Below are 12,827 nucleotides of genomic sequence, written 5' to 3'. Positions count from 1 at the left end.
ATAATGATGATGCAAACCCTGCCCACACATTACATCCTTTCTTGCCTATGCATGTTTTTTTGCCTGCCGGAGGTGAGAGGGTCTCCGCCCCCCCGCTCAGGCTACCGCACTGCCGAAGACATCCCGCACAAACTCCTCTCTAGCAAAGCTCCGGCCTGTGGTGCTTTGAGGGGTTTGTCCCCCCTCCCTTCTTTTTCGCACTGGGAGCGCCATGCACGACTCGCACTAGGGCTGCGCTCCTTCCACCGAAGACACTGCATCTCCAGGGCGACGGAGAGCAAACGTGGGGTCAGGGTGGGCCAGGCCGCGCCCGGGCCCACCCCCTGGACCGCGCCTCTCACCTGCCCGCCGCCGGGGTGGCCCCGCACCCGCGTGTCGAGCGCGTCGTGTCCAGTTTCGTCTTCACCGCCCGAGCGGTAGAGGAGCCGGAGTGGCACGATGCTCTGGCGCTCCAGGAAGCGGTTTTCGTTCCTCCTCTCCAGCTCCGTCAACGAGGCGTCTCCTCCAGGCAGGACGAGGGTAAGGAGGGAGCGGGGAGAAAAGGAGAAAATAATGACCCTGACCCACACGCGTGTCTCCTGCGGTCCGACGTCTTCTGTAGGAAAATCCCACCGCCCCCTCCCTCCAGGTCCCTCTATCTGGGAAGGACGCAGAGACACCAGCCGGAGAGCCTTGGACCAGCTCATCTGAGATCATCCAGGATCGGGGCCCAGAAGCACAGCACCCCTTTCCCATCCTCCGCATTCCGCTTCTTCAGAAGAGGAAAAACATGCATTTGACCGAAGGCTTCTAATGCATCTGCGCGCCCCCACACATGTATTTTTGCTTCACTTCTCACCACCCTTCTAAATAAAAAAATCTCCCCGCGCACTCGGGAAACGGGCATGCCCGTTTCCAGTGCGCTTGAGGGCTGCAAAGACTCCTGGAAAATGGTACGTCCCTAAGCCACACAGGGTGGCGAACTTACCTGCCCGACCGCAGCGCGCCGGGGGGCAGGTCCCCAGGGCGCAGAGCAGCAAGAAGGGCACGGACGCAGCCGCCGCCGCCTGCATGGTGCTGCCGTCAGCCCGCCTCGTTGGAGACGCTCAGCTAGCTCCTCATGCCTCGGCAGCAGGGTCCGGCTCCCTCCGCCCGCGCCCCCCGGCTCTCCTCGGCCACCCCCTCCCAGCCCCGGACCGTGCTGCGGCGGCCGTGGCGCTGCAGCCTCCGCCGCGGCGCTGCCTCAGTGCTGCATTGTGCTCCGCGGGTGCTTCCGCTGGCGGGGGGAGCGAGCGAGTGCTGCATTGGGCGGTTGACTGTAGCTAAGTGGATTCTAGCGCCTCCCACCTCATCCCATGGCAAAGGCTCTGGCGGGCGACGAGCGCTCGGCAGGGAGCGAGCGCCTGGTGCACTCGCCCCCCGCGCGCACGGGCAGGGGCGCGCGCAGGAGAGTCAGCTGGGAAATGTAGTTCTCCGCGTCCCGCTCCTCTCCACTGCGGTGCGGACGGTAGCGACTTTCGGGACCACGAGATCCTCCATAGCCGAAGACCGGAGGGAGGAAAAGGGCAGGAGAAAGAGAGGTCATCCCCGCAGGCCTCCTGGCACCGAAATATCCAACTATGCCGCTGGATACAGTATTCCTCCACTCCGTACATCCTCAATAATGTTTTTCAAAGAGTTACTGGTTACATTATTAACGGGGAATCACTCCCTCAAGAGAACATGCTAAGTTCATCATTCATCGAATACTGATTGAGGACCTACTGTATGGCCCGGTGGTTAAGAACGGGGATACAACCGTGAAAGACATGAGTGTAAGAGGCATGTGCTCTAAGATACAGTTGAGTAAATACTGTTTTGTTTTTTTTTTTTTACAGGACGGTGTGAAAGTGCCCGACAGTGCTTAGAGGAGCATCGTTAACTCAGCCAGGGGAGTCAAGGGAGAACATCAAGAAGCTCTACTGGAAGGATGTCTTGAATATAGCCCAAGTCTCCAGGATATTTTGTTCTTTCTCTGATCTCTGCCTGTCTCAAACCTGTTTGTGAAAACCAGACTTGGGGAACTCTACTTTCTCAGGCTGCTTATTCCATTTTTCTCTAATTCCAAATGTTAGAAACTCTTTTGAGGATAAGACAGTAATACAATACATACAATTCAGTAATTAGTTATCACCGTAATTAACACTTGTGTAGTATGATACAGTTTTTCTGGGGTCACATATAATGTCGTTTGATCTTCGGGTCAGCAATTTAATAAGTGTTATTATTCCCATTTCAGAGAGGAGGAAATTAAGGCTTAGAGCTGCACCTTCTAAATACTGCAACCACTAGCTACATGTAACTATTTAAATTTAAATTAATTAAAAGTAAATAAAATTTAAAATTCTATTCCTCAGTCACACTAACCACATTTCTTGTGCTGCATTTGGCTAGCAGCTACTGTATTGTAGAGCAAGAATATGGGGTATTTCCATCATTGCAGACAGTTCTATTGGACCACAGTGGTTTGGGGAACTTAAATGATTTCCTAAGTTCCCGTGGCTTGTTATAGAGTAGACTGGATATCCTGCTTTCAAATCTGAGTCTATTTCCACATCTTCCTGGTCAAACCCGTGTTTTTGTCACCTCCATCCTGATTCTGGTCCTGTAAAACATGCACAAGAATCTTCCACGTGATGTTCTTTGAAGATGTTTTTCCTTCCCCCGTGGGCAAAAATTCTTTTTACCCTTGCCTTTTGTGACACGGTTCTAGGTTTCCTCATGATCATGATGATTTGAAAATACACTCCAGTATGTCAGTGTTCCAATTAAAGTGTGGTATTCAAAATTAAATACAACTTAGACATGGTTTTACAAGCAAACAGTAGAGAGGGACTCTTTTCTCCCTTGAGGGAACATTCTATCATCTCTAGGTAACCACATCTCACTGATCTTATTGTCATTTCAAAAAAAAAAAAAAAATTCCCCAAATTTTCAAATAAATAAGACACTTAAGAATTTTATATATGACATGCAATTATAACCTGAATAAGATCTAAAAGATTTCAGTCGTACACTTTACACCTTGATGCAGGAGATTCCATAGTAGTTACAGTAAAAGAGAATTAAAACCTACAGGCCTGGAAAAGCCCAATATCTTCATCTTCTATATCATACATCTAAATTCTTAACCCAATTCTCTAAGTTGGAATAATTAATTTTACAGGTTTTGTAAATATTGTGCTATTCTAAGTATACTCCATATTTTTTTTAAATTTACACATCTCTTATTGTTATAAGCAATGCCTCCCTGTGCATGTCTTATAAGCATTTCTCTAAGACAGACACTGGATTTAGGACTTGCTTAGTCCAAAAGGTTTGCACATTTTTTTAAGGTAGTAGATACATGCCTTTATTTATTTTTTATTTTTTTAATGTTTATTTATTTTTGAGAGAGTGCAAGCTGGGGAGGGGCAAAGAGAGAGGGAGAGAGGATCCGAAGCAGGCTCTGCATTGACAGCAATGTGCCCAACGTGGGGCTTGAACTCACAAACCGCGAGATGATGACCTAAGCTGAAGTCAGACACTTAACTGACTGAGCCACCCAGGTGTATCTAGAGACATGCCTTTAAACCATTTCATCTTCTTGGCACAGAATGGACATCCTGAGAGGCGAGGTAAGCGAGAAGATACCTGCTCTAAACTACACAGTTTCTCCAAGGTGTGTGTTGTTCTGGGGAGGGCCAGGAGTAAGCTTATCCCAGTGTCATTTCAAAACAAAACATCCCATCCTCTAGAGACAGAATATTCTTTGAATCTCTTTGAAGTAATGCTTCTGACTGCATCTTGCCTATTTTGTATATATTTATATTTGATATATAGGTTTTTGGTGAATTTTTTATTTGGTTTCCATCATCTGGTTAATTAACACATTCATCACCTCAAATACATGGTGGGGATGGGGAGTGGGAACATTTAAGTTCTATTCTCAACAAATTTCAGTCATATAACACAATGTTATCAACTATAGTCACCAAGTTTTATGTTAAACTCTCAGGTATTATTCAACTTATAATTAAAAATCTGTACCCTTTTACCAACCACTCGCTATTATCCCCACCTCCCAGACCTGACAACCAATTTTCTACTCTCTATTCTAACAAGTTTGACTTTTTTTTTTAGATGCCACGAATAAGTGATATCATGCAGTATTTGTGTTTGGGGGGCTTATTTCACTTAGCGAAATGCCCTTAAGTTCCATCAATGTTGTTGCAAATGGCAGGATTTCCTTCTTTCTTATGCCTGAATAATATTCTGTGGCATACATACACCACATCTTCTTTATCCATTCAACTGATTTGTATGAGTTAGTTATATATTTTGGATATTAACCCCTTATCAGAAGTATGCTTTACAAATATTTCCTCCCATTCAGTAGGTTGTCTTTTCATTTTGTTGATGGTTTCCTTTACTGTGCAGAAGCTTTTTAGTTTGACATAGCCTCAGTTGTTTTTTTTTTTTTTTACTTTTGTTGCCTTTGTTTTTGGTATTAAGTCAAAAAAGCCATTGCCAAGACTAATGCCAAGTTGATGTTGAGAGTGGTGGAGTTGGTTAATACAACATGGTTCCTTTAGAAGCAAAACAATGGAGAGTAACAAGATAATTTCTCAATATGTACCTTTAAAATAAATCAGCCTCAGGAGGCTGAGAGAAGTTGCTGCAATCAAGAATCATGATCTGTTTCCAGACTTAAATCAGTTTTCAACCAAGAAACCACTGAAGAAAAAGTCATATCCTCAGAAGAAGGACCCGGCATCACATGGTAAGTACACATGGTAACTATTCCCTCAGCTCTTCCCCAAAGGGACTTACCTCCATTTACCTGGGTAACTGTACTGGGGAAAGGGGGAAGAATACCCAAATAATTGTTGGATGCAGAGTCTCAACTGGCAGTGATACCTGGGACCAAAGTACCTATTAAATTGGGTGCATGGGAGCCAGCTAATAAATGAAGTCCTCACCAAGCTTTGGCTCATAGTGGGTCAACAGTGTCATTTGCTTAGCCTCTTAATGTTTTATTAGAAAAGAAATACTTGGGGGCACCTGGGTGGCTCAGTCAGTTGAGCATTCGACTTTGGCTCAGGTCATGATCTCACAGTTCATGCGTTTAAGCCCCACATGGGGCTTACTGCTGTCAGCCTGTCAGCACAGAGCCCACTTCGGATCCTCTGTCCCCGTCTCTCTGCCCCTCCCCTGCTTGTGTTCTCTTAAAAATAAATAAACATTTAAAAAAAGAAAGTAAAGAAATACTTAGTACTTCAGTAAATCCCCCACATTGTATCTCCGGCCTCCAGGGTAAGAATTATTATAGTGGACAAGACCAAAAAAAAAAAAGAAAGAAAAGAAGAAAGAAAAAAAAAAAAAAAAGACCAAGTTAGAATCTGTGAAACTGCCTCTATCTCTCAGCCAAATAATAAATCAAAAACAATATCTCATGGGGCACCTGGGTGACTCAGTCGGTTAAATGTCAACTATTGATTTCAGCCCAGGTCATGATCTCACTGGTTCCTGAGTTCAAGCCCCACATCAGGCTCTGCATTGACAGTATGGATCCAGCTTGGGATTCTCGGTCCCCCTCTCTCACTGCCCCACCCCTGCTTGTGCTCAATCTCTCTCAAAAATAAATAAATAAACCTTAAAAATATCTTTTTTCCTTAATTTTTTAAAATGTTTATTCATTTATTTTGAGAGAGAGAAAAAGAGTGTGAGCAGGGGAGGGGCAGAGAGAGGGGAAGAGAGAGAAGCCCAAGCAGGCTCTGTGCTGTTAGAGCAGAGCCTGATGCAGGGCTCAAACTCACGAACCATGAGATCATGACCTGAACTGAAACCAAGAGTCAGACGCTTAACCGACTGAGCCACCCAGGCACCCCTAAAGAAATATACCTTAATATGGGGCAATGGTGATGGTGGTGATGGAGGAAATTAATGCACCATCTAAAGATGGTGGATTCCCATCCTTTTCATGTGGTTTATGAAGAATAACAGTAGACTACCACAAACTGCACTAAGTAGTAGCCTCAACTGCAGATGTAGTGCCAGATGTAATATCCTCTTCATTGGAAGTGAACATAGCCTCAGATAGGTGATATGCAGCCATTGTTTGGGTGGATGCATATTTTTCCATCCCGGCCAGAAAAAAAGGATCAGGAACACATTGCATTAACAAGGAAAACATTACAGTATACATTTTTAATTTTTTTAATAGAATTTATTGTCAAGTTAGCTAACATACAGTGTATATACAATGTGCTCTTGGATTCAGGAGTAGATTCCCATGATTCATCACTTACATACAACACCTAGTGCTCACCCAACAAGTGCCCTTCTCAATGCGCATCACTCATTTTCCCCTCTTCCCTGTCCCGCATCAACCCTCAATTTGTTCTCTGCATTTAAGAGTCTCTTATGGTTTGCCTCCCTCTCTGAAACTATTTTTCCCCTTTCCATTCCTCCATGGTCTTCTCAAATTCCACATATGAGTGAAAACATATGATATCTGTCTTTCTCTGACTGACTTATTTCACTTAGCATAATTACCCTCCAGTTCCATTCACATTGTTGCAAATGCAAGATTTCATTCATTCTCATTTCCAAGTAGTACTCCACTGTATATATAAACCACATCTTCTTTATCCATTCATCAGTTGATGGACATTTGGGCTCTTTCCATAATTTGGCTGTTGTTGAAAGTGATACTATAAACATTGGGGTACATGTGCCTCTATGAACCTGCACTCTTGTATCCTTTGGGTAAATTCCTAGTAGTGCTATTGCTGGGTCATAGGGTGATTCTATTCTTAATTTTTTAAGGAAACTCCACACTGTTTTCCAGAGTGGGTATACCAGTTTGCATTCCCATCAACAGTGCAAAAGGGTTCCTGTCTCTCCACATCCTTGCCAACATCTGTTGTTTACTGAGTTGTTAATTTTAGCCATTCTAACCAGTGTGAAATGGTATCTTAGTGTGGTTTTTATTGATATTTCCCTGATGATGAGTGATATTAAGCATCTTTTCATGTGCCTGTTGGCCATCTGGATGTCTTCTCTGGAAAAGTGTCTATTCATGTCTTCTGCCCATTTCTTCACTGGGATTTTATTTTATTTTATTTTATTTTATTTTATTATTTTATTTTTTTCTGGTATTGAGTTTGGTAAGTTCTTTATAGATTTTGGATACTAACTAACCCATTATCCGGTATGTAATTTGAAAATATCTTCTCCCATTCTGTTGGTTGCCTTTTAGTTTTGTTGATTGTTTCCTTTGCAGTGCAGAAGCTTTTTTTTTTTTTTAATTTTTTTTTACGTTTTATTTATTTTTGAGACAGAGAGAGACAGAGCATGAATGGGGGAGGGGCAGAGAGAGAGGGAGACACAGAATCGGAAGCAGGCTCCAGGCTCTGAGCCATCAGCCCAGAGCCCGACGCGGGGCTTGAACTCATGGACCGCGAGATCGTGACCTGAGCTGAAGTCGGCCGCTTAACCGACTGAGCCACCCAGGCGCCCCTGCAGTGCAGAAGCTTTTTATCTTGATGAGGTCCCAATAGTTCATTTTCATTTTATTTCCCTTGCCTTTGGAGACATGTCTAGTAAGAAGTTGCTGCAGCTGGGGTCAAAGAGGTTTTTGCCTATTTTCTCCTCTTGGGTTTTGATGGTTTCTTGTCTCACATTTAGATCTTTCATCCATTTTGAGTTTATTTTTGTGCATGGTGTAAGAAAGTGGTCCAGTTTCATTCTTCTGCATGTTGCTGTCTAGTTCTCCCAGAACCATTTGCTAAAGAGACTGTCTTTTTTCCAATGGGTACTCTTTCCTGCTTTGTCAAACATTAATTGGCCATACGTTTGTCTGTCCAATTCGTGGTTCTCTATTCTATTCCATTGGTCTATGTGTCTGTTTTTGTGCCAATACCATACTGTCTTGATGATTACAGCTTTGTAGTACAGGCTAAAGTCCAGGATTGTGATGCATCCCACTTTGGTTTTCTTTTTCAACATTCCTTTGGCTATTCTGGATCTTTTGTGGTTCCATACAAATTTGAGAATTGTTTGTTCTAGCTCTGAGAAGAATGCCTGTACAATTTTGATTGGGATTGCACTGAATATGTAGATTGCTTTGGGTAGTATTGACATTTTAACAATATTCGTTATTCCAACCCATGAGCATGGAATGTTTTTCCATTTCTTTGTGTCTTCTTCAACTTCCTTCATAAGCTTTCTATAGTTTTCAGCATACAGATCTTTTACATCTTTGGTTAGGTTTATTCCTAGGTACTTTATGGTTCTTGGTGCAATTGTAAGTGGGATCGATTCCTTGATCTCTCTGTTGCTTCATCATTGGTGTATAGAAATGCAACCGATTTCTGTGTATTGATTTTGTATACTGCAATTTTGCTGAATTCATTTATCAGTTCTAGCAGCTTTTTGGTGGAGTCTTTCAGGTTTCCCATGTAGAACATCATGTCATCTGTGAAAAGTGAAAGTTTGACTTCTTCTTTGCCAATTTGGATGACTTTTATTTCATTTTGTTGTCTGATTGCTGATGCTAGGACTTCCAACACTATGTTAAACAACAGTGGTGAGAGTGGACATCCCTGTTGTGTTCCTGATCTCAGGGGGAAAGCTCTCAGTTTTTCCCAGTTGAGGATGATATCAGCTGTTGGCTTTTCATATATGGCTTTTATGATATTAAGTTCTGTTCCTTCTATCCCGAGTTTCTTGAGGGTTTTTATTAAGAAAGGATGCTGAATTTTGTCAGATGCTTTTTCTGCCTCTATTGACAGGATCATATGGTTCTTATCCTTTCTTCTATTAATGTGATATATCACATTGATTGAATTGCAAATATTGAACCAGCTTGCAGCCAAGGAATGAATCCCACTTGATCATGGTAAATAATTATTTTAATATACTATTGAATTCGATTTGCTAGTATCTTTTTGAGAATTTTTGCATCCATGTTCATTGGGAATATTGGCCTGTAATTCTCCTTTTTAGTGGGGTCTCTGTCTGGTTTGGGAATCAATGTGATCCTGGCTTCATAGAATGAGTCTGGAAGATTTCTATGAAGTCTGTTTCTATTTGTTGGGACAGCTTGAGAAGGATAGGTGTTAACTCTGCTTTAAATGTCTGGTAGAATTCCCCTGGGAAGCCATCTGGCCCAGGATTCTTATTTGTTTGAAGATTTTTGATAACTGGTTCAATTTCTTCATTGGTTATGGATCTGTTCAAATTTTCTATTTCTTCCCTTTTGAGTTTTGGTAGTGTGTGGGTGTCTAGGAATTTGTCCATTTCTTCCAGGTTGTCCAGTTTGTTGGCATATAATTTTTCATAGTATTCCCTGATAATTGCTTGTATTTGTGAGGGTTGGTTGTAATAAATCCATTTTCATTTGTGATTTTATCTCTTTGGGCTCTCTCTCTCTTTTCTTTTCAAGAAGTCTGGCTAGAGGTCTGTCAATTTTGTTTATGCTTTCAAAACAAAACAGCTCTAGATTCATTGATCTGTTTTACCTTTTTTTTTGATTCTATATTGCTTATTTCTGCTCTAATCTTTATTATTTCTCTTTTCCTGCTGGTCTTGGTGTTTCTTTGTTGTTCTGCTTATAGTTCCTTTAGGTGTGCAGTTAAGTTTTATATTGGGGATTTTTTGTTGAGATAGGCCTGGATTGCAATGTATTTTCCTCTTAGGACTGCCTTTGCTGCATCCCAAATGGGCTAGACTGTCATGTTTTCATTTTCATTTGCTTCCATATATTTTTTAATTTCTTCTTTAATAGCCTGGTTGACCCATGCAGTCGTTAGTAGGATGTTCTTTAACCTCCATGCATTTGTAGGCTTTCTAAATTTTTCCTTGTGTTTGATTTCAAGTTTCGCAGTGTTGCGATCTAAAAATATGCATGGTATGATCTTAATTCTTTTTTATATTTATTGAGGGCTGTTTTGTGACCCAGTATGTGATCTATCTTGGAGAATGTTCCATGTGCACTCGAGAAGAATGTGTGTTCTGCTGCTTTTGGATGAAAAGTTCTGAATATATCTGTCAAGTCCATCTGGTCCAGTGTATCGTTCAAGGCCATTGTTTCTTTATTGATTTTCTGCCTAGATGATCTGTCCATTGTTGGAGTGGAGTATTAAAGTCCCCTGCAATTACCATATTTTATCAATAAGATTGCTTATGTTTGTGATTAATTGATTTAAGTATTTGGGTGTTTTCAAGTTGAGGACATAAACATTTACAATTGTTAGTTCTTCTTGATTGATAGACCCCATAATTATGATATAATGCCCTTCTTCATCTCTTATTATAACCTTTAGTTTAAAATCTAGTTTGATTTAAGTATGGCTACTCCAGCTTTCTTTTGACTTCCAGTAGCATGATATATGGTTCTGCATCCCTTCACTTTCAATCTGCAGGTGTCCTCAAGTCTAAAATGAGTCTCTTGTAGACAGCATATAGATGGATCTTGTTTTTTTGTTTGTTTGTTTTTGTTTTTTAATCCATTCCAATGCACTATGTTTTTTTGATTGGGGCATTTAGTCTATTTACATTCAGAGTTATTATTGAAAGATATGGATTTAATGTCATTGTGTTATCTGCAGGTTTCATGCTTGTGGTGATGTCTCTGGTCCTTTGTAGTCTTTGCAGCATTCCACTCACAGAGTCGCCTTAGGATCTCTTGTAGGGCTGGTTTAGTCGTCACAAACTCCTTCAGGTTTTGTTTGCCTGGTAAAACCTTCATCTCTCCTTCTATTCTGAATGACAGCCTTGCTGGATATTGGCTGTTTATTTTTCCTATTCCACACATTAAATATTTCCTGCCACTCCCTTCTGGCCTGCCAAATTTCAGGGGACAGGTGTGCTACTGTCCTTATGTGTCTACCCTTGTAGGTTGAGGCCCGTTTGTCCCTGGGTGCTTTCAGAATTCTCTCTTTATCATTGTATTTTGCCAGTTTCACTATGATATGCCATGGAGAAGACTTATTCTTGTTGGATCTGTAGGGAGTTCTCTGTGCCTCCTGGATTTGGATGCCTACTTCCTTCCCCAGATTAGGGAATTTCTCAGCTATAATTTGTTCAAGTAAACCTTCTGCCCCTTTATCTCTCTCTTTTCTTCTGGAACTCCTCTATGATACGGATATTATTACGTTTCAATGAATCACTTAGCTCTCTAATTCTCCCCTCATGGTCTAATATTTTATCTTTTGGTTTCAATATTTTCCTTAATTTTATCTTCTATTTCACTTATTCTCCCCTCTACTTCTTCCATCCTTGCTGTCACTGCATCTAGTTTATTTTGCACCTCATTTACAACATTTCTTAATTTGTCGTGAACTATTTCTTCATTCCTTGATCTCTGCAGCAATAGTTCTCTGCTGTCTTCTATGCTTTTTTCAAGCCCAGCTACTAATCTTAGGACTTTTATTCTAAATTTCTGATCAGATATATTATTTATATCTGTTCTGAGCAATTCTCTCACATTTCTCCAGCATTCTGGAGCATTTCTTCAGAAATTCAGAAATTCTCCAGCATTTCTTACTGGAACTTCTTTTCAGGATAATTCTTCCATTTTGTCAGTTTGGCTAGCTTTCTGTCCTTTATGTGTTTTAATAGCTTGTTAGGTGTCCTGAACCTGTGAGCACTACTATATTAAAAAGAGGTCATACACTGTCCAGGACCTGACCCTTCAGGAGGTGTTTTTGGAGTGTGTTGCATGCTGTTGTTGTGACTCTGGTTGCTTTATCTCCCTACTTGTAGTGGTGGTTTGGACCTTCCACCAGGTGTGCTTTGATTTGTTCGTTGAAGTAACCCTGTCCTACAGGATGGTTTGGATCAGACACTTCCTACATTTATAGTGTTAACTCAGGGCTATTTAAACTTGTCCTTTGTCATAATTTAGAGGATGCCACTAAGAACATCACATTAATCCATTGTATTGATATTATATTTTTCAGACCATATGAATAATAAGTTACTAACACATTGGAAACTTGGGTGAGGCATGTCTTCCAGGGGATGAGAGATGTATCCTAAGAAAGTTCAGGGGACTGTCACATCAATAACATTTTTTAGAATACCAGTGGTCAGGGGCATGCCAGGACATCCCATCCAAAGCAAAGGACAAGTTATTGCATCCTGAACTTCCTAAACATGAAGGAAACAAAATGTTTGCTAAGCCTCTTTAGATTCTGGAGGCAGAATGTTCCACATGGGAGTACCGCTTCCATCCAAGGGCATGAAAGGCTGCCAACTGTGAGCAGAAAATAGCTCTGCAGTCATATAACCAGGCAGGTTCAAAGGTTTGAGAGGTATCATTGGTAGAAAAACGAGTTTATGTAAAGCCCCAATAGGGAGATGACAACTTTCCCTAGGAGGCTTAGAGTAAGGCTATGCCATCTTTAGTGAATAATTATGTATTTTTGGAAAAATGAGAAGTTTGTTCTATGAGATGATGACATGAGATGAAGTACCTGTCTGTGGGGCAAAAACCATCATGTGGTCACAACTGCCAATCATGAGCTGAGGTTCTGTCAGAACTATCAAGTCATAAAATTGGGCAGATGTACCAATAATCCATTGTAAAATGGATAATTGGTACATCCAGGATTGAGCTAGATCAAGACCAGAGAGCTCAAGGAATGAACAGGCAGCTGAGATCCCCATGTCATACATTTCTATTGCATCAGTACCTCTCCCTCAGGTCATACCTACAGGTGTATGGGCCATCCCTTTGGACCAGATGAAACATGAGGAAAACCCAAACTTGGTTCATGGATTAGTTGCTTCTGTGGGTGGAAGTTTAGAATAGATGGTAG

At 41.6% G+C, this 12,827-nt stretch overlaps 1 protein-coding gene and 1 long non-coding RNA gene across 19 annotated transcripts in view; one reads left to right on the top strand and one right to left on the bottom strand.

Annotated features, from left to right (window-relative positions):
• The window catches only part of ADAM22 (ADAM metallopeptidase domain 22), a 242,406-nt gene extending 241,312 nt beyond the window's left edge, over window positions 1–1,094 (bottom strand). For all 16 annotated transcript variants that reach the window (XM_042917060.1, XM_042917181.1, XM_042917077.1 and 13 more), the window contains exons 1-2: window positions 968–1,094; window positions 342–502 (exon numbers count right to left, since the gene is read on the bottom strand). In XM_042917060.1, coding sequence (XP_042772994.1) covers window positions 342–502; window positions 968–1,052 — 246 coding nt within the window. In that variant the 5' untranslated portion in view covers window positions 1,053–1,094. The remainder of the gene's footprint in view (window positions 1–341; window positions 503–967) is intronic.
• A 331-nt stretch (window positions 1,095–1,425) lies between these two features.
• On the top strand, window positions 1,426–2,047 carry LOC122207242. 3 transcript variants are annotated; one of them, XR_006196730.1, is made up of 2 exons: window positions 1,426–1,628; window positions 1,857–2,047. It is a non-coding gene; the product is annotated as an uncharacterized LOC122207242 (long non-coding RNA). The 3 variants fall into 3 exon arrangements; XR_006196729.1 differs by having other exon boundaries at window positions 1,426–1,744; XR_006196731.1 differs by having other exon boundaries at window positions 1,426–1,754.
• Window positions 2,048–12,827: the final 10,780 nt, after the last annotated feature.

Source organism: Panthera leo, chromosome A2, assembly GCF_018350215.1.
Source record: "Panthera leo isolate Ple1 chromosome A2, P.leo_Ple1_pat1.1, whole genome shotgun sequence".
Classification (NCBI taxonomy): domain Eukaryota; kingdom Metazoa; phylum Chordata; class Mammalia; order Carnivora; family Felidae; genus Panthera; species Panthera leo.
This window is presented reverse-complemented; position numbering and strand designations above follow the sequence as displayed.